This window comes from Homarus americanus, unplaced genomic scaffold, assembly GCF_018991925.1.
Source record: "Homarus americanus isolate GMGI-L3 unplaced genomic scaffold, GMGI_Hamer_2.0 scaffold54095, whole genome shotgun sequence".
In the NCBI taxonomy this organism is placed as follows: domain Eukaryota; kingdom Metazoa; phylum Arthropoda; class Malacostraca; order Decapoda; family Nephropidae; genus Homarus; species Homarus americanus.
The window spans coordinates 88359-109077 of NW_024742051.1; the positions used below are offsets into that span (position 1 = coordinate 88359).

General features: G+C 41.5%; 1 protein-coding gene across 5 annotated transcripts in view; it reads right to left on the minus strand.

The window, feature by feature from the left end:
- Nucleotides 1–2855: 2855 nt before the first annotated feature.
- The window catches only part of LOC121876465 (la-related protein 1B-like), a 54729-nt gene continuing 36865 nt past the window's right edge, over nt 2856–20719 (minus strand). For 3 of the 5 annotated variants that reach the window (XM_042381563.1, XM_042381566.1, XM_042381567.1), the window contains 16 exons: nt 20049–20129; nt 16815–17040; nt 15718–16013; nt 15278–15402; nt 14788–14977; nt 14198–14567; nt 13716–13762; nt 12702–12928; nt 12108–12387; nt 11687–11836; nt 9658–9878; nt 9289–9467; nt 8889–9033; nt 8046–8289; nt 7151–7381; nt 2856–6864 (listed from right to left, as the gene is read on the minus strand). In XM_042381563.1, coding sequence (XP_042237497.1) covers nt 6451–6864; nt 7151–7381; nt 8046–8289; nt 8889–9033; nt 9289–9467; nt 9658–9878; nt 11687–11836; nt 12108–12387; nt 12702–12928; nt 13716–13762; nt 14198–14567; nt 14788–14977; nt 15278–15402; nt 15718–16013; nt 16815–17040; nt 20049–20129 — 3426 coding nt within the window. In that variant the 3' untranslated portion in view covers nt 2856–6450. The remainder of the gene's footprint in view (nt 6865–7150; nt 7382–8045; nt 8290–8888; nt 9034–9288; nt 9468–9657; nt 9879–11686; nt 11837–12107; nt 12388–12701; nt 12929–13715; nt 13763–14197; nt 14568–14787; nt 14978–15277; nt 15403–15717; nt 16014–16814; nt 17041–20048; nt 20130–20719) is intronic. The other 2 variants (XM_042381565.1, XM_042381564.1) reach the window with 2 other exon arrangements.

Consider the following 20719-nt stretch of genomic DNA (forward strand, 5'->3'; position numbering starts at 1 on the left):
GCATTTTCTGGCAATTTTAATGTAACTTAACCACAGTAACCTAACCAAACCTAACCCTGGAGCAATTGTGTTAAGTTGTACCTAACCAAACCAAACCCTGGAGCAATTGTGTTAAGTTGTACCTAACCAAACCTAACCCTGGAGCAATTGTGTTAAGTTGTACCTAACCAAACCTAACCCTGGAGCAATTGTGTTAAGTTGTACCTAACCTAACCAAACCCTGGAGCAATTGTGTTAAGTTGTACCTAACCAAACCAAACCCTGGAGCAATTGTGTTAAGTTGTACCTAACCTAACCAAACCAAACCCTGGAGCAATTGTATTAAGTTGTACCTAACCAAACCAAATGATCAAGACAATGGTAGCAACAATTCCCCATCAATCTGTTAACTTCTTATCAATTTTCCAGGTTCGTATATCATGTGTTTTCATTTGACACTTAATAACCCTTTTATAGGATTTAATAGCATATGTCTTTCTTCCATAGGGCAGTCTAAAAGACCCTGTGTATCTAATAGAACTAATAGAAATAATATGGTGTTCCTATTAAAACCTTCATTTACTGGATATCAATCTAATAGGTGTAGTCCATTATAAAGAGGTTTCACATCTAACAGATCTTGATATAATGAACTACTATCCCATTTAGTCTGTTATATAGAGGTTTCACATCTAATAGACCTTGATATAATGAACTACTATCCCATTTAGTCTGTTATATAGAGGTTTCACATCTAATAGACCTTGATATAATGAACTATCCCATTTAGTCCATTATAAAGAGGACTTCACATCTAATAGACCTTGATATAATGACTACTATCCCATTTAATGTTAAAGAAGTTTCACATCTAATGGACCTTGACATAATGGAATAAACCCCTCCATAGAGTCCTTTAAATAGAGGTCTCTGTTATATACAGTTTTATATATACTGTATCTTACTCTACGTACAGTAAATATTGGAAGCGGACACCGTTAACAATGTTTACAGTACAATTACTCAAAAAACTATCTTAGGGTCGATGAATTTTTGAATGAACACTGTGACTCCTGCTGTCTAGGAAGTGTTGTCAAATTTCCTCATTCATTTTGTCATATTTTTCAACACAATTTTGTAGTTTTTTTTGTGTGATTGTGTATAGATCAAGGTATATAATATAGGTATAACAAGGTGTGACTATATTGTTAATTGATAGGTGTACTGTATAGTTTATATATTTCACTATAGCCCACTACACAGTGGTCAAACTTTTGTACAACTCAATTAGCCCAACATTGTAACCTAACAAACCTAAATTTAAATAATATACAGGTTGACAACCCTTTATCCGAAATTCCGAAAACCGAAAGTTTTTTTTTTTTTTTTTTTTTTTTTTAAACAGGGATTAGCCCACCCGGGCATAGATCACTGACCCACATCAGGGCCTGGGGGGCGAAAATGTAACAGTAATAATAATTATTCATAGTAAATAAATTTTTTTATAAAAATACACCAAAATAAAATAATATAACATTAATAATAATAATATATAATAATAAAATTAATAAAAATAACAATAATACAGGAGTACTGTAATAATAAAATAATAATAATAATAATAATCATAAAGAAATACAAGAATGAAAAAAAGATCAAAAGTGAGAAACACGACCTAGACCTATGAATTATTATTATCATAATTTTTATTATATTTTCGTTCCCCCAGACCCTGATGTGGGTCAGTGATCTATGCCCGGGTGGGCTAATACACACATTAAAAAAAAATAAATAAATAACCATTCTGAAAACCGAAAAATTCCGAAATCCGAAATTCCTCTGGCCCCAAAGATTTCGGATAAGGGATTGTCAACCTGTAACTTCATCTGAAGAGAATAATTACATAGTTATATATATCCCAACAATGTGAGGTAAGACATGAATAACTAGCAAATTTGTGGAAATAGTACTAATATACAGATTCTACACAGGTGTACATCTACAGCAATTCACTACTGTACTAGAATCTATTACTACCTACAGCAAAAGTAGTACTGTACACCCCTACTCGAGTACTGTGCTATATCTACATGAAAGAGCTACAGTAGTACTAATGAATTAAAAACCTTGATTTACTGTACATCTGAGGACATTGCTAGCAGGGAGATGGTGGTCCAATATCTGCACTTATAACCTAGACCAGACATGCAGTTGGGAACAGGAGTGCAGAAGTGGTATCTGTTGGTATCTATCCCCCTCAACCTGTCAAAGATATACCCTTGTGATATGATGGTCATCTTTGTTGTTTTGCTTGGGGAGAGAGAGAGAAAGAGACAGAAATAGAGAGGGAGAGAGAGACAGAGAAAGAGTGAGGACAGGGAGAGACACCTGGCCTAGGGGAGCAAAGAAATAAAGAGTAAAAAGAAATTTAAAAAAAGGAAAGAAAAAGATTACAGTATATTAATTTACACCGCAAAGATGCCAGAAAACCAGCTTTTTGAAGTGAGACAGATTGTATGAGTATGGAAACACAGAAGGTCAGAGCAATCCACAGGTTGTCTGTGTGAGGAAAGAAGGATGTGAAACATAAGGTTTAAAATTTTCTAAAACATTCATCACTGTCTTAAACCCTTCACTACGGGGACGCCATTTTTTATATCTGGGTAACGCCGGAAGATTTGATTCATCTCTGAGGCGCCTCCGTACACAAGGGGTTAAGACAGAGTTTACGTGTGGAAGGAACACAAAACATCAAGAGTAACATATATATATATATCATAGCCTCGCACACCGCAACGGTATATGAGGTATAATCTGATCAACGCCAGAGACACGAAGAAAATATCACACTAGGGGTCATTACCAAACTCGCGTCATATATTTAAATTCTTTTTTTTATTTTTTTTATTGTTTTTAAGAGCTTATAGTTGACTTAGGTTACAGCAGTAAGCTATGGAACAGGATAGGTGATCATAGCATATATTCTACACTCAACTTGGCATGATTCCAACACAATGACCCCAAAAAAATATGTAGTAATAATAATAACAAAGAGTTCTACCTAAACCTTACAGTACATGAGCGTTGTCAACATCAGAATGAAGAAACCAATAAATGTAATGCATCATTTAATGACACACACACTCACACACACAAAACTCTGGGAAATTTATTATGAGCGTCATGAGCGTCAAAGTAATTAATTAATTAATAAAAAAATAATAATAATAACACACCTTTTTGTACTTTTTTATGGGCCAATCAAAATAATCAAGGTAACAGACACAATATTAAATGCAACCGTGTGTGTTAATATTAAACAACGAAGGAAACAAGAAGCTACACCATTTTATTTGGCTAATGCGTATCTGGGAAAAAAAATTCTAAAAAAAAAATAAAGTCAAAATACAAACTCATTTTTGTCCCACTTAATATTCCATAATAAATAATTTCATCTACACTAATTAAAAAAATAATAATAATAAAAAAAGTAAAAATATAAACTTATTTTTGTCCCTCTTAATATTCGATAATAGTTTCATCTACACTAATTTAAAAAATAATAATAATAAAAGTCAAAATGAAACTTATCTTGCCAGAGCAAAGTCGCCGAGTCATATTCACTACTGTGTGTATTTTGCAAATTTCGAGAATAAATTGTGGCACCGTTTGGATTATATCACAAAACCATTATGATGTAAATCTTACATCTGGCATCTGACGACTCCATAGGTTCGCACGTTGACCCCCCCCCCCCCACTATATCTATCTGTCTGTCTAGCGGAGGAGGGTGAATGGATGATGTGGATGAAGGAAGAGTATCTCTCTATGTCAGCCAGTCATCCGGCAGCACTGTGGGCAAAGTTTCTGAGATCAGGGAATTAATTGTCCTTTTATTTTGACTCCTCTCTAGGGTAATGATATCACTATGGAAGGAAATAATGATGGGAGATGCAAGACTAAATGATGATAGCAATGAATGATGGTTGTAGTAGTGAGGAAAGTTACAAGACAATTGATGGCAGCAACATGAGATTAGTAGCAGTAGTAGTAGTAGTAGTAGTAGTAGTAGTAGTAGTAGTAGTATAATTCTGTACCTAATGAGCTCACTTGCGCAATGGACCAGACAAGATGGAACACAACGGTTTGAAAAATAAAAAATAATAATAAAAAATACCTTTGCACCGGCTCTCTAGACACACGTCACGTCGACCTGAATTAGGGGCGAGGGATACACCAAACGTGCGAACCTCAGGGGTGCCGAGATCCTTGGTACATTCCCTAAAATGGTGCATCCTCTGTCCTGACACAAGCCCTTGTCACCCTCCCTCCCTCCCTCCCCCTACCCCCTCTGCCAGAAGCATCATCACTGCTACCCAATACATTAATAATTACCAAACAACTATTTACAACCGGGAAGGAAGGCCGACTCCCTCCGCCACTTCCCACACGCATTATACCACCGCCCAATACAGGTTAACAACTACGGGATGAGAAGCAATATGTAGCATCAAGAACCACTGCAGATAAAAAAAGGCAAATAAAATCTATTAGAAAAATTCGCCAAATAGACACGTAAACGCCTACAAACATTAGAAAAATAAACCTAGAAAGTAATCAACCTCTCCGAACATCATGAAAAACACTCCCACGCCTCAATAACGTCAATTGTCGAGATATCTGGTGAAAATGAGCACCTACGATAGCCTTACTTTTCGGTACGTACGACGATGACGAAGATGAAATTTGGTTAAATATCCTTATTGTATTTAGTCTCGGGAGCGACGCATTCATGCAGGATAAACAAGAACAGTTATACCCATTGTTATTTTTTTTTTCTGATAGGACTGGATCAGGAATTGTGTTCCTCATAAAGTACTTCAATAAGGCTTATCTTTTATATAAATTGAATAGGAAATTGAGCTTTGCTGAGGTACTCACTAAGGCACAAACCTCTGACCAAGTCGAATTACCATACATCCCCAGCAGATTAAGTGACTATAAGTGGTTCTTCTTAAATGGCATGTAGAAGGTGACTGATCAAGTGCCCTCCTAGTCAAGTGGTTTATCATAAGTGATATATAGGAGGTGACTGCTTAAGTGCTCCCCTAGTGGTTCATCTTAAGTGGCATTTAGAAGATAACTGATCAAGTGCCCTCCTAATCAAGTGGTTCATCTTGAGACATCTTCAACAGGCATTAATAAGGCCCTATTAGCTTACAACCTAACCTAACCATATGGATTGGAGTCTAATCTTCATAGGCTTCATTACACCTCATCTAATCATGTTTAGATTAGGTTTGGGATCGGATCTATTTGGAGGCTGCCACCTATTAGCGCTGGGAGACCTTCCACCCTGCAGCAACTAATTCAACATCACTCTAAAGGTAATAATTGAAGCGTCATTAAGCTGCAATTGATGAAATATTGAGTTGTCAGTGAATGTGAATGATGGAAATCTGCTGGGAATGTCAGACGGCCGACCCACGCATCACGTCAGCCACTCATCAAGCGAAGTCAAGTGTCAAATCATCTGCCCACAACAACTAAGCAGAAGTCACATTCAAGTGCTCGCAGCTAAGCGGAAATCACACTCCTTCACGCTCATTCACTCTCCTCGCAGCTAAAAGCAAAGTGCCCAACAACTTTCAGCTCAGCAGACATCCCATTCTCCTTCACTAAGGTAAAGTGACTATCCACCTGTCACTGCTCAACAGACAATGAATTCCTCTTCAGGTTCACTCAATTTCCTCACAATGAAATCTCCATTCATTTAAGAGCTGCTTAAGTGATAAAGGGTAGCAGCAACTAGTCATTTAGAATATGTGTTAATATTCTACATATATTATATTTACATGACCAAAACAAATCTTGTGTGTAACTTAATAATCCACTTATTGATATTTATTAAATATGTAGTGCCATATTCAATACTGGTTAATGAGTAAACAATCCAATATGTACAAATATATATATATATATATACTTCACTCTCTCTTACCCTAAACAACTCCCTCTTCAGCAAGAAAGAGAGATAGGTTAAGTATTGTGGGTGATCGCGCGAGCTCTTAAGACTGGGTAGAATTTCTCTCCAAGAGCAAGCGGTCAGCATAACCAGTCAACATCATTTAGCGAAACACAGTTGGCTTCACCTATCTGGAATTACACTTCAAGAGGGTTTGTATTATTTCTTCTTCCAATCCTTCCTTAAGCCACTAAAAAAATAAACATTTACTTAAGTTTGTGAAATGTTATGTATAAGATAAATCCAATAGACTGAACGAACACAAGTAACAAGTTTTCAACCCTTCTGCACACAATGAAGAAAATCCTAACGTACAATTATCTCACTGTTGTGTTGCCCCAATGAGCCTCTGCGGACTTGAGTTTAATGATCATTCCTAGACAACGGGAACCCGAGTCGGCTCACAGTCCTCAAACACAGACGCGTCGTCTCTCGCCCGCAGAATCCTAACTAGAAGTGCTCGGCGACTTAGGAACAGGAACCGGAGCAGTGTGGGGAATTGTCTTTGGGGCGGCGACAGTCCTCGATGACTTGGTCGCCTCCGACGTCACTCTCGCTATAGTACTGTCCGATTTAACCGTCTCGGTTTTGGCATTGGCATTCACTCTGTTAGTTTTGGCCACCGAGGGTTTAGAGGTTTCCGTTTTCTTTGCGGATTCTTGTTTCTGTGCCTCTGACTTGGTCTTGGCTTGAGTGGAACCTTTGCTGTTGTCTGTGGCCTTCTGCTGCGACTGTGTCTTGGCAGCGGACGTGGGGTTGGTCTTGTACTGTGTTGTCTTGGGTTTTCTGTAATTACCACTGTTGTCCGCTCTCAACCACTGCATCTGTCCACTAGAGTGTCGACTTCTGGAACCACCGCCCTGTGAAATGCAAGGTAGTGTTACTTATAGCTTGGGGGAGGTGTGGTGAGGTGGGGGGTAGACTGCCACTAATAATGACAAACATCTTCAAAGTTAACAAGTGAGAGCCATACTACGGGGTGGGTAAGTTGAGGAGATCTACAGGGTCACATCAACGCTAAAATGGCGAACTTGAAAATTTTTTGTTCTTATGAGACATTGCAATTTAAGGGTTAAAAAATGGCCCTTATCATATGATGGTCACTGGAGATATTAGGTTATAAAATGTAGAATGTCGTACACTCACCCTGGCATAATCTCCTGAGCTGTTGCGGACTCTTGTGTGTTGGTGGTGGTGATTGTCTGCCTGATGAGGGTTGCCGTCACCCTCCGAGGCGCGGCGCTGGCGTCGTCTGACTCCTCCACCGTAGCCGTGTCTCTGGTAGCCGTCGTGGTTGGCTATCATCATGCTCTCGTTCTCTGATCTTGTGCGTATACGAGCCTTTCTGGCTTCCCGCGCTGCGTCGTATTCCTCCGGCTGTGAGAGACGGGAATTGTATTTCATATTCAACCGTTTCAAAGGTTCTTAATAAAAAAAAAAATAATCAATTGACGATAACCAACCTTTGTTTATTTCTCTTTTAGGTCAACCACCCTTAATCTTACCACCTAACCTAACCCACCAGGCAGCATTAGGATTGTTAATAAGCTGGGGCATCTAATTTTCAGGTAAATAAGCTGGGTTATGTAATCTTCAGAAGATCCTAAAATAACAAAGTACAAAATTATGTATAAATTGAAAAGTGAAAGTAGGTCCCACAGGGAAGTTTACCCATTAGGTACAGTGTGGATACAGCCAACACTATAATGAACCTCCGGTACAGTAGCAGGCAGCATGGTCGGTACTGCACTCGACTGTATTCCCTCCCCTATGCTGTAAACTTAGGTACCCATTAACACCTGGGTGAACAGGGACCACCCAGGAATTGAACTACACACCCCTGGTACATGAGGCGAGAGCTGTATTCACTCGACCATTGGGCTCCCAGAAAAGAATATAAATGCATCCAATCCATAAGGCAAAATTTAACCACTTTATACCATTTTTTTTAAAGTATTATACCTAAAAAATACATCAAATTTATCTACTATGAAGTATTGAGCCTGAAAAATAAATAAAGTATAAACCAAAATATTCATACCATTTCCACTCTGAAGTCCTCGATACTTTTATACTTTGAGAGCCTATCCTTGAGCTTGTCTTGCACGAGAAGATTAACGCTATTTTTGTAGTACTTGATAAACGCCCAGAATTTTTCCAGACCATAGAGTTGGCCACAGTCAATGTCACGTAACGTCTCCTCTTGGAAGTCGTTGTAGATTTCGTCCCTAAAGTGTTTCTCCAGACCGTAGCTGTAGAACCGGAAGAGGCACTCCAGACCATACCTATCGAGGGAGGCATTATTAATATTACTTCAGGTGAGGAACTCTGACTGTACCTATCAAGAAGGGAGGCATTAAGATTACTCACCTTCAGAAGAGGAAAATTGTGAGGTAGAAATATACATCAAGAGTAAAATTACCAACCTTCACTGATGTTTCCTTTGCTAAAACATTCCCAGCACATATTGATAAAATGTAATCCACGAACATATATATATATATATATACCCCATGGAAGGAAGTTTAACAAAGTGTCGAGAGAATTTTGGCGACCAGTTCACGGTGAAGCGTCATCTAGTACCAAGAAACACGCTCCAAGAAGTATCTTTACGGAAGTGTCAGATGAATTCTAAAACGAACGCCGTGACTCACATTGTCTCGGTGGGGCCGTCAATATCCTCTGTCTGTGATTCCATTGTGTTGTATCGCCTCACACAAAATAGTAATGGCATTTTTTTTTAGCATGTGTATGTAAGTTGAAACACACAAAATCGCAATGATACTTCTTTGGGACCATGTGTACAGAAGTCAAAACATCCATTAAACATATCCACCCCAAAGCAGAGTCTCGGTGGTCAGTTCACGGCAAAACGTCAACTCACCTGTACCCGACTTTGGCATCTTCGTTAGCTAATCTCTTGAACTCTTCATACATCTTGCGGTTGAAGTGTTCTCGGAGGAAGAATGACCAGAAGCGGTACAGGGTGTTCATCTCGGCACTCTGTCCGATGCCGAGTCTCTTACGTTCTGGAATATAACAAATACATAATAACAAATACTCTTAAAACAACAAATACAAAACAATAATTATTAATCTCTTCAAATAACAAACACAATCTAATACTCATACTCTTTAAGAATGACAAATACAGTCATTATTCTTCTTGATAATTGACACATATTAAATACTAACTTTAGTCATTACAATATAGAGGGGTGCTCAACTATAACAAGGGGCTCTCAACTATCCCACCTCACCCCATACACGACCAAAACACTCACCTTTTAAGCACCGTGCTCGGTACTTGTGGTAAACCTGTTGTGTGAAGCCGTTTTCCTTGAGGAGTGAGTGTGAAGGGTGCTGGAAGGTCGGTAACGAGCCCGGTAACGATCCGTACGACCCGTAATTGCTGCCAAAACTACTCGCGAGTTGGTTCTCGTTCGGACTTGCGTTTAGATCACTGTGGGCGACAAGAATGAGGTGGACTGTTAGTAAATCAAACCAACGAGGAAACTATCACTCTAATGTCAGGTGAACCTTGACCTCTAATAAGAAACACATCTACTCTATGCTAAAAAAAGACAATCGTCTATCCATCAATCAATCTATCTATCATCCTATCTTAATATCTATCCATCTATCACCCTCACCTGACAGAGTTTGTGCGTGGTTTGTGTTCTATGGAGTCCATCACCCAGCCGACGTGACACTCGACGGGGGGGTTGTGGGAGTGGCGGGTCTTCTTCTTGCGTGGCGTCCGCTGGTCCACGTTGGCCTTGTCTTTCACCACCGGGAAGAACCGCGCCGCCTTACGAGATCTGGGCGTCTTGGGCGTCGGAGGCACTACGTCTTCGAAGGGATCCTCAGCGCCCTTGATTGGAGAGTTTAGAGGTTAGTAAAATAATAATAATAAAATGCATACACTTACACTCTCTCTCTCTCTCTCTCTCTCTCTCACACAAACACACTCATTCACACAGTCTCTCCATCTCACACACATATTCTCATTCACACACACACTCTTTCTCACACACTTAAATATTATCAGTAAGGAATACATAACCTCACCTTCACTTAACAAGTAACCAACAACACTCAAACCATCTTATAAGTTACTACAGTACATCATAAGTAAATATATACCAGTGTGTAGAAGTAAGAGAACAGGAGGAAAAGCAAAGGGAGGAATAAGATGGATATTTGAATTAAGAGGAAGAATATTAACTCTAGAAGGGGATGCCATTTTTTTTTATTTGGCTAATGTTAGATGATTTTATTCAACTCAGAGGAGACCCCATAACTCCTTAAAATAAAGTGTTGCCTACAGCGTTTTATATAAAGGCAAAATTTCTGAGTATATTTACACACACAAAAGACTTATCCCCATCATATAACACAGGTGTCATGTCAGCCTCCCTCAGTGAATCAAACAACAGTATACCTCAATAATAAAAGGACCCATCATCGCAATTTATGGTTACGTATAATCTTGTTTAAATACATTGCTGTTAAGATAAGTTAAATTCAAAGTAAAATTATGTTAGATTGTAGGGTAAACGATGATTGAAAGGATAAACATGGGGTAATATTATGGGATACTGTGTTAATTCTCCATTTTAGTGGAGAACAGCTGCAAGGGTTGAGGACACAGGAGTACGCAAAACCTCACCTCAGTCTAGAAACTAATTATTGTACGTACACACACTGAAGGCATCTTTACGGAGGGGTCAGACGAATTTCAAAATGAACACTTCGACTCTTGTTGTCTCGGCGGGGCCGTCAAAATCCTTCATCCGTTGTTATATTGCCTCGCACAAAATCATGATACTGTTTAGAGCAATTGTACCTAACTTTCATAGTTCCTGTAGACGAGCCATGGACACAAATATTTACATCCTCGAACTAATTTGTGGAATACAATGTCATGACAGCTGTAAGATTTGAGGATAGTCAGCAATACATCACCTCAACCTAAATACTAATCACTGAAATGACTCCTTTAAGTAGACATGAATCCTGACAACAATAATATATAAACTGGAACATATTGATGGAATACTAAGGAATAACGCTCGCTATCTCATCCAGGATCAAGACAAATTTCCGGAGAAAGTTGACTGATCTTGAAACTGAGCTAGGACGCTGGTGCTCTGAAAACCTCAAGTGAGATCAACAATAACCATTATTCCGCAGGCTAAAAATGACATCAGGCAATTAATAACAATGGAAAAAAATCAAGCTAAAAATGACATCACGTAGTTAATACCACTAGAATGAGTTTAAGTGACATCATGTACATAAATACAAGAGAGAGACATCAGGCAACAGGCAAACATTACCCCACAAGCTTAAGTGACATCACGTTCTTAATACCAACAGAGCGAGACATCAGGCAAACATTACCCAACTAGCTAAAATGACATCACGTACTGAACAACAATGGAGTGAAGCATCGGGCAACATATATACATAACCCCACGAGCTACAGGTGACACCAGCATCACCACCCTCCCTGCCTGCCTTTGTTTACCTCGACAGGAGACAAAAGCACAGAGTTAAGAGGATGCGGTACGTAAGAGTCACGAGGAAAGCACGACAGTCACCCTCAACGGCCAAAAGTGCAGCACGTACAGGGAGGAGGAGCAAGAAGCAGGAGGGGAGACAAGCTTGTTAGCGTACCTGGAGGAGGTGTAGGGGAGGGGGAGGGGGAGGGACCTCTTGGTTAGCTGGGACAGGTGGGTGGTGGGGTTGTAGGGTCTCCATCACCTCTTGGCTGATCATCGTCACCTGTTGAGTCATAGCTGCCTTGTTGCTGTCAGACTGAGGGAACTGCGGAGGGAGAAATAACATTGTTTTAAATTAATTCTTTATAACTGAGGGTGGAAAAATAATGGCTTTAAAATTAATTCTATGTGTTAATTGTTCTTTAAACATATTACTTGAAGGAATTATTGGTGGAAACATAACTGAGAACTGTAGTGGAAAATAATATCTTGGAGTGATAAAAAAGTTAGGTTAAAAACTCAAATACTGAGGATAATATAATGTTTGGTGTACAGATAGAGACAATAATGAAGGATCAACACCACCAAGAACTCACCCACTCACTGTCCTCCCACAAGTCCTGTTCATAATAGTAGAGTCCATCATTGATAACTTTGGCCAGTTCTTGAGTTATTTTGGTGCGAGTCGTCCAGTCTCCGGTGCGGTCAAATCCTCCGTGTTTGGGAGGACGAGAGCCGGTAGTGGACGTGGATGTGGACGTGGAAGAGGCGCTCGACGACGGTCCCGGAGCTCCGGCAGACGGCGGCGACTGTGTCACTATCAACAGTTTATTTACATCTTGGTCACTGATCTCGTAGTCACTCTCGTCGTCCGACCTGAGGAAGCCATCACTCATTAAAATATTGTACAACCATTTAAGATCACCTGAAAATTAACCACCCCAGGTAGTTGTCAAGAAGATTAACCACCCTGATGCTAACCTAACCTCACCTAATCTCACAAATTTAAACCAACAATGATGACCTAATATAACCTGATCTGACCTGACCTATCCAAAACAAATATGACAATTACCGTGACAAATAAAATAAACATAATATTTCTACCGATGATGACCACCATCCCTACAGCAATCATCCACTAACGATGGCCCTCATTCAACCAATCGCCACACAGTACCCGGACTCACCATTCGCTGAAATCGTGATGTCGTCCGGTCTTAGGCAGAATCTCCAGCTCCTCGTCGAACTGGAAATCCAACTCCTCCCGGGTGTCCTTACTGAAGCCCTGAGGTTCCTGGGATGCTGCACGGCTCTTCCTGTCATTGGTTGGCTTCTCCGACGACGGGTCCTGAGGCTGCCGTGGGTCCTTCTCCTTACTTTCGTTCTCTCTTCTTAGGCGGCCCTTACTCTTGACCTGAGGCGTGAGAGAAGGACGCATCGTCTACAGTGCTACGTAGGTGATGTAAACAAAATAAACAAGGTTCTATATACATTATCGGTGATCGTAACTACCAATACCGTGACGGGTAATTTAAAAAAAGGTGATTTATACAGACGGTGATTGTTAATTCCCTGTGTGCACCTACAATAACTAGCAATAAATAACAATAATCAGCAATAACTAACAATAACTCGCAATAACTACTAATACAATCACTGGTAATCAAAAAAGGTGATTGTTAAGCTCTGTGCACCTACAATAAATAACAATACTATCACCATCTGTTCTATAATCTATAAAAAAAAGTTCGATACACCACAACTTAAACTCTCTCTGTCGCTTCAAACGCCAATATTCGCTTCACTCTGTCCTCACCCCAGCACCAAAATTCACTTCACTTTCTCCTCACCCCAGCACCAGGACTCACCTCTCTCTCCTCGCCCCAACACCACTCAATTCAATTTCTCCTCACCTCAGCACTCACTTCACTCTCCTCACCCCAGCACCAAGACTCACTTCACTCTCTCCTCACCTCAGCAGCAAGACTCACTTCACTCTCTCCTCACCCTAACACCACTCACTTCACTCTCTCCTCACCCTAACACCACTCACTTCACTCTCTCCTCACCCTAACACCACTCACTTCACTCTCCTCACCCCAGCACCAAGACTCACTTCACTCTCTCCTCACCCTAACACCACTCACTTCACTCTCTCCTCACCTCAGCAGCAAGACTCACTTCACTCTCCTCACACTTACCTCCTTCCAATCATCATCCTTCTTAGCTGCCTTGGTATCCTCTTTACCTGAAATTAATTAAGTTTCAATTATCACCAAAATCTAATTAATTTACTCACCCCAATTAATTTACTCTTTAATTAATTTACTCACTAGCTAATTTACTCTCTAACTAATTTACTCACCCCAATTAATTTACTCTTTAATTAATTTACTCACTAGCTAATTTACTCTCTAACTAATTTACTCACTCCAATTAATTTTCACTAATGGCAATTATTTTACACCGACTCAAATATCAATTTACACCAACATGAATTAATTTACTTACATGAATTAATTTATACTGATATGAATGTTAATTTACAGATAATTTACACAACAACATTAATTACTTTACAAACTTGGGTATTAATTTACACTGACTAGTATAATTATCACTTGAATTAATTTACACTATTTTGAATAATAATTAACACTAACACTAATCAATTTACACTGACTTGGACTATTAGTGATGGTGACGGTGGGGGGAGTGGTTGTGGTTGTGGTGGCGGCGGTTGTGGTGGTGGTGGTGGTAGTGGTGGTGGGTTTGGCGGTGACTACTTGTTGGTCCAATGGAATGAATTCAGGTTGGCCGGGGTCTAGCTCTGCTTGGTGCGGGGTGAACTCTGCCACTTCGGGGTTCATGGCTGTAGGCGGGGGCGGGGGTGAAGGTACGTCTGGCGGGGCGGGGTCCTTGGGAAGGCTGGTAGGGGGGGCGTTGGTCGGGGATGGAGTGACGGTCGAAGGAACCGCCGCCAGGAGTGCTTGTAGTGCCCCTGCTGCAGCGTCCTCCAGGGGCCACTTCATGGGTTCGTGTTTAGTCCGTAACTGTGGACGAATTATGTCAACGTTAGCGATACGACAGTCGATATTCAGCGAGGTTTTATCCCGTCCCCTTTATTTACCACACACACACACACATGCTCTGTCCTCCCCACCCACACCCCTCCCCTCACACACACCCTTTTCCCCACCCACACCCCTCCCCTCACACACACCCTTTCCCCCCACAATCACCTCTTCCCCCACACAACAACAAACAACTCACCCAGACTTCATCTTTCACTTCGAGTTTCTCTGACGTCTTACAAACATCTACGATCAGCTTGACGTCTTGGGTGAGCTGCTTCATGCGGTTGAACGATGCGATGAGGGAGACGGGAATATAGCCGTCTTTGGACATCTTCCTCCTCATGAAGATGTCGTTGGCTAGGTTGTCGCCGCTGAAGTAATATTCTCTGTAACGAAAACAAAAACAAAGTCACGTATATATCCATCTGTGTGTGTGTGTGTAAAGATGGAATGTGAGTATTATGTCGAGTTTTCATTATAAATGTTCGACACAGGCGGACACAGTGAGACAGACAGACAAAAAGACAAAGAAACAGACAGATAGACAGACAGAGAGAGTGACATGCAGATACAATGAGAAAGAGAGACACACTGAGACACACAAACAGACAGAAAAAACAGAGAAAAACATCCAGAAAGAGACAGACACAAACACATCTACTAAACAACACCTCGTCAATACTCACACTTGTTTCTTTATTTTATCCTTAATTGCACTTTCATCCTGAAGAACAAACTCTGGGAAGATGAACCCAACCGACGGCACAAAGTACTGCATCAAGTTGGAGTCGTGAAGAACATAATCTGGAATCTGGAAACCACGTCGTTAACAGTGCGTAAACGGGCGATTAGGGCGGATAAATTGACCCGTATTAGAGTCATAAGAGAAGATTTAGATGTTAATTAACTCTTAAATGGTGATTAAGAATTCCCTATCTGTCCCATTGTGTAGAAATATGGAGTGAAATAAATATACTGTATGGCCATCGGTGTTAGCTCTTGTCCCGAAAGGTCATTTCTACTGACGATGGCCGCCATTTAAGAGTTATTAAGGCTTAAAATTAGTTCAAGGAAAACAAAAACATCGCGAAGGTTAACTAGAGGAAATACGTCGGTAAATTCTCACCTCAGAATACTCGGAGAAATTCTCAAAGTGCTCGGCCGAGGGACTTCTGTACCCGCCTCTCATGCCCAATTGGCCTCCCCCTGCAATCAAGCTACCTCCTCGGCCTCCTCCTCTCCCTCTACCTCGCCCTCTCATGATGTTGCCGCGTCCAGTCCCGCGTCCTCTCAAGGCACCGTTGGTCGACCGGGCGTCCGCTCTCCAGTCGAGGGAGTCCGAGCCGCGGCCCTCTGTACGTCTGAACCCTTTCTCTCTCTTTGGGGGCGGGATGTCTAGTCTCTTCCAGGTGTTAATTTTTTCTGGAAACAAAGACACAGTTACTTATATATGAGAAGACAAGGAGGGAGTGGGAGGGAGAGTGGAAAGAAGGAAGGGGGGGTGGAAGGAAGGGAGGGAGGGGAGTGGAAGGATGGGAGGGAGGGGAGTGGAAGGATGGGAGGGAGAGTGGAAGGATGGGAGGGAGGGGAGTGGAAGGAAGGGAGGGAGAGTGGAAAGAAGGAAGGGGGGGTGGAAGGAAGGGAGGGAGGGGAGTGGAAGGATGGGAGGGAGGGGAGTGGAAGGATGGGAGGGAGGGGAGTGGAAGGATGGGAGGGAGGGGAGTGGAAGGAAGGGAGGGAGAGTGGAAAGAAGGGAGGGAGAGTGGAAGGAAAGGAGGGAGAGTAGAAGGAAGGGATGGACAGATAGTGTGTGGAAGGGATGGAGGAAGGTATAGATGGAGAGAGTGGAAGGGAGGGAGAAAGACCAGAAAGGAGAGAATACAAAATACAAACTAAAAACAAAAGAATAACAATAACAAACTAACTACCAATTTCTGTAATGTCATCTCCCCAACTGTGTGACTGACTGACTTTCATCTCAACTTCCATATTCACCTCCACCTCAACCTCCTCCTCCTCCTTGACCTCTTCCTCCATCTTAACCTCTACCTCCAGATCATAGGTACAGTACATCTCTTGTATCTATCATCGCTACTTTGGTACAACTTCTATGTGGGGTCAGTTCAATGGGGTCCTCTCTCTATCCTCTTTCTCTCTCTCTATCCTCCTTTTTCTCTCTCTCTCTCCTCTCCCTCACACACACAAACACAAAAAAACACTTACTTTTATTCTTCTTGTTTTTAGCAGCCTTAGTGGGAGTATTATTGTGTGTCTGCTGGATCTTGTTGTTGATGGTCTGCGGTGCGGACGACGCCTCCCGGTTCTCCTTCAGAGAGTCGTCGTCGTGAGAACCGGAGTCCTCGGATTTCTCTATCTCTCTCATCCCGTCGTCTTTCTCTCCATCCTTCAGTTTCCTCTCCTCGCTCTTTCTCCATTCTGACTTTGACGTCTGTAAGAAAAATGACACAGTGAGCGACGTAATTCTTCATCCAGGCATCTATACACCCACCTACACTGACTGTACTGTATATACTGCACTCTTAATAACACAGTATAAATAACAACAACAAAGACACAATAAGCGATATAAATATTCTCCTCACATCTATACACCACCCTAACTTACCATATACACAATACTCCCAACAAATTCAATTCAACTAATACCATATTCACTAAATAAAGGACAAAAAAGGACAAAATAACAAAAGAAGCAATATTGTAGGCCAAACACAGATACATACCAGTACCCACCTGTGAATAATTAGTGTTTTGCACCTGTACTGAATTAATGGACTTGAGTGTGATTTTATATATATTCTGACAGGTTTAATTTGTCTATTAATTATCTCTAGTTATTGTTCTTTCTATTTCTAACTGCTTAACTATCTCTCTATCTATCTATCTACAGTAAAAACCTCATCTAACGAACTACTGTGTATAGATGAATGTCCATTATATCGAGGGTCCGTTGAATATGAAACCCCCATCTAATGGACTAAATGGAGAGAAGTTCATTATATGGAGGTTTCAACTTTTCCATCCATGGCGAACCGACACGAAACATTAATGAATCATCGTATGGGTTTAGGATTCGCTTGTGGCGCTTGTATGGCCAAGTGTGTGTGTGTGTGTGCGCAGAACGGGATTGAAAATAATAATAATAAAGTGAGCATATGCGAGCGAGTGATGCGAGACAGAATGAGGCGAGAGATTCTGAGGACGAAGTGGAGGAATGACTCGAGAGATTCCGAGGAGGAGATGGAGGAAAAAATCAAAGGTGGAAGGAGACGATTATTAGAGAATGGTGTTGGTATGCTAGGGTGATATGCTGGGGTGGTGTGCTGGGGTGATGTGCTGGGATGTGCTCAAGATCAAGACAGCTCAGTGAAGAAAAAAAAAACACTTACTGAATACAAAAATACAGAGATACCTCTTCCATTTAACAGGCTGTATATAGTGATTCAAGTCCCACTTTAGTCGCATACATAGAAAACACTGCCAAGACCCGCCTCACCATGCCTGTGTGACACCCAACATTCCAACCAGTTTATGGCAGTTTCAACAAGAGACACGTGATAAAAGGCATAAATAAATAGGCCATGCTGAGATGTTCTATTGGGGGAGGACCAATCAGAATGCAGCAAGAGATTCTTTAATACATTACCGATAGGAGAGAAATAGTCTGAAGAGGAAGGACCAATCAGAATGCAGCGAGGTCTTGAAAACATTACCGATAGGGGGAGAGAAATGTTCTTAAGAGGAAAGACCAATCAGAATACAGCGAGAAGGTCTTTAAAACATTACAGAACTGAGAAAGGAAGTGAAATATCCTTCGAGGGAGGACCAATCATAATGCAGCAAGCGAGTCTTTAATACATTACCGATAGGAGAGAAATAGTCTGAAGAGGAAGGACCAATTAGAATGAAGGAAGCCACCAATTACAACGCAGCGTGACTGTCATAAATACCACCGAGAGACCCTACATCCACCGTATCTAAACAGCATGTGTGGAGCCAAGCATGCAACACGCCCCCCTCCCCAAGCACAATGAAAAACCCCCAGAAAGTAAAAACAAAGGAAAAACCCCAAATTGTTGCCCCGTTCATTTCTACCAATTATGTGGTGTGCCGAGCTGTGTTGTGACCCCGGGGCACTGCTGATTAGGGTATACAGTGCAAGGATACCCCCCCTCACAACCTAACCCGCATAAAACCCTCCCGTGGTCTTTCCCGTACTGGCGCGACCCCTCCCGTTCAGCAGTACCTCTCACTGACAGCGCCCGTCCCGTAAGCAGAAACAGTGGACTGGGCGGCCCTATCAACCACCTATCCTCCTCCTACTAGCCTCGTGACCTGGCAGAAGCATCTCTAAGGGGGTAGTTTGGGTCAGGGTCGTTCTATCCAATGTTTAAGACCTCGGGGGGGGGGGGTCCCAACCATGGCAAGGATTACCAAAGGGGAGTATCAGAGGGAAGTATCAGAGGGAAGTACCAGAGGGAAGTGCCAAAGGGGAGTACCAAAGGGGACTACTGTACCAGAGGGTTAACTGTGTCTACAATTAATAGCAATTTTGTCTATTATTATCATATCTAAAAAAATCCTTGTATACTACTTGCTACATCAACTGCCATCTACTTTTACATCTACTTCCATCTACTGCCATCTACTTTTACATCTACTGCCATCTACTTTTACATCTACTTCCATCTACTTTTACATCTACTGCCATCTACATTTATATCTACTTCCATCTACTTTTACATCTACTGCCATCTACTTTTATATCTACTGCCATCTACTTTTACATCTACTGCCATCTACTTTTATATCTACTTCCATCTACTGCTGTATACTTTATCTACTTCTACATATACAATCATGTATACTTCTACCACCATGTGTAAAGTCAGATCATAAATTATACCGCTCGGTGCGTTGCTTTCCAAACAACACTGCCTCACCCGCCATTCCATTGGGTTTGGTAAGCGTGACTGTGACGTCTTTTCCTTGATTTTTAAATATTTGAATCTTGTCTTTTTTAAATATTTGAATCTTGGTTTTTAAATATTCAAATCGTGGTTTTTTAAAAATTCACAAATCATTTTTCAAAACAAATGAATTCAAACCTCAAACTGGGCAAAACTATATTTATAAAAGTAACCAAAAATCGATTCACATTCAACTTACAATTACATTACACTGAAAGGAGAATTACATTATGAATGACAAGGCTACCATTGTGCAGTCCGACTTGATACGTCAGAACGGAATTTTTTCCCGGTCGGTCGTATTGTTTGGAGGCAGCGAAGTAATTTATGATCTGACTGAACCGTACACCAACCACCGCGTACAGAACAGCAAGAACGGCGTGTACAGTACTGCGTCGTTACCACCAGAACCTACCTGTACACCAACCACCGTGTACAGTACTGCATCGTTACCACCAGAACCTACCTGTAGTAAGTGTATGGCCTCTTGAGCTTGCTGGACCTCCACCAACGTTGGCCAATCAGCTACATCATTGATGCCATCGTCCTGAAACACATCACCTTTATGCAATCTCTTCTCTCTTTCCAACAGGGTGGTAAAAGGCTTGTTATCTCTCTCCCTTCCCTCCCCTATACCTCCCTATCTCCCTCCCTCTCTCACATCACCCAGCTTTCCTTCCTCCCTTCCCATCTCCTTCCTTCACTCCCTATCTCCCTGCTTCCTTCCCTCCCTCCCCTGTCCCCCTCACCCCATCTCCATCCATCCCTATTCCCCAGTCTCCCCCCCATTTCTACTCAATCTCCCTCCCTCCCCATCCAAAAATAACTGCAAGTGACCTGTAACTGCTTCATTAGCCACATCAACACAACAGACTTATTATGTCAATCACAACATTTGTGAAGCATTAATCAGTGGCTAATTGTTCCCTTCTCTGACCCACACACAAGGAACGAAAAATGTCCACTGATGATGGCCACCGTCCCTACAGCTAACTTCTACTGATGATGGCCACCGTCCATACAACTAACTTCCACCAATGATGGCCACCGTCCCTACAACTAACTTCCACCAATGATGGCCACCGTCCCTACAACTAACTTCCACCAATGATGGCCACCGTTTAAACAATAAGATAT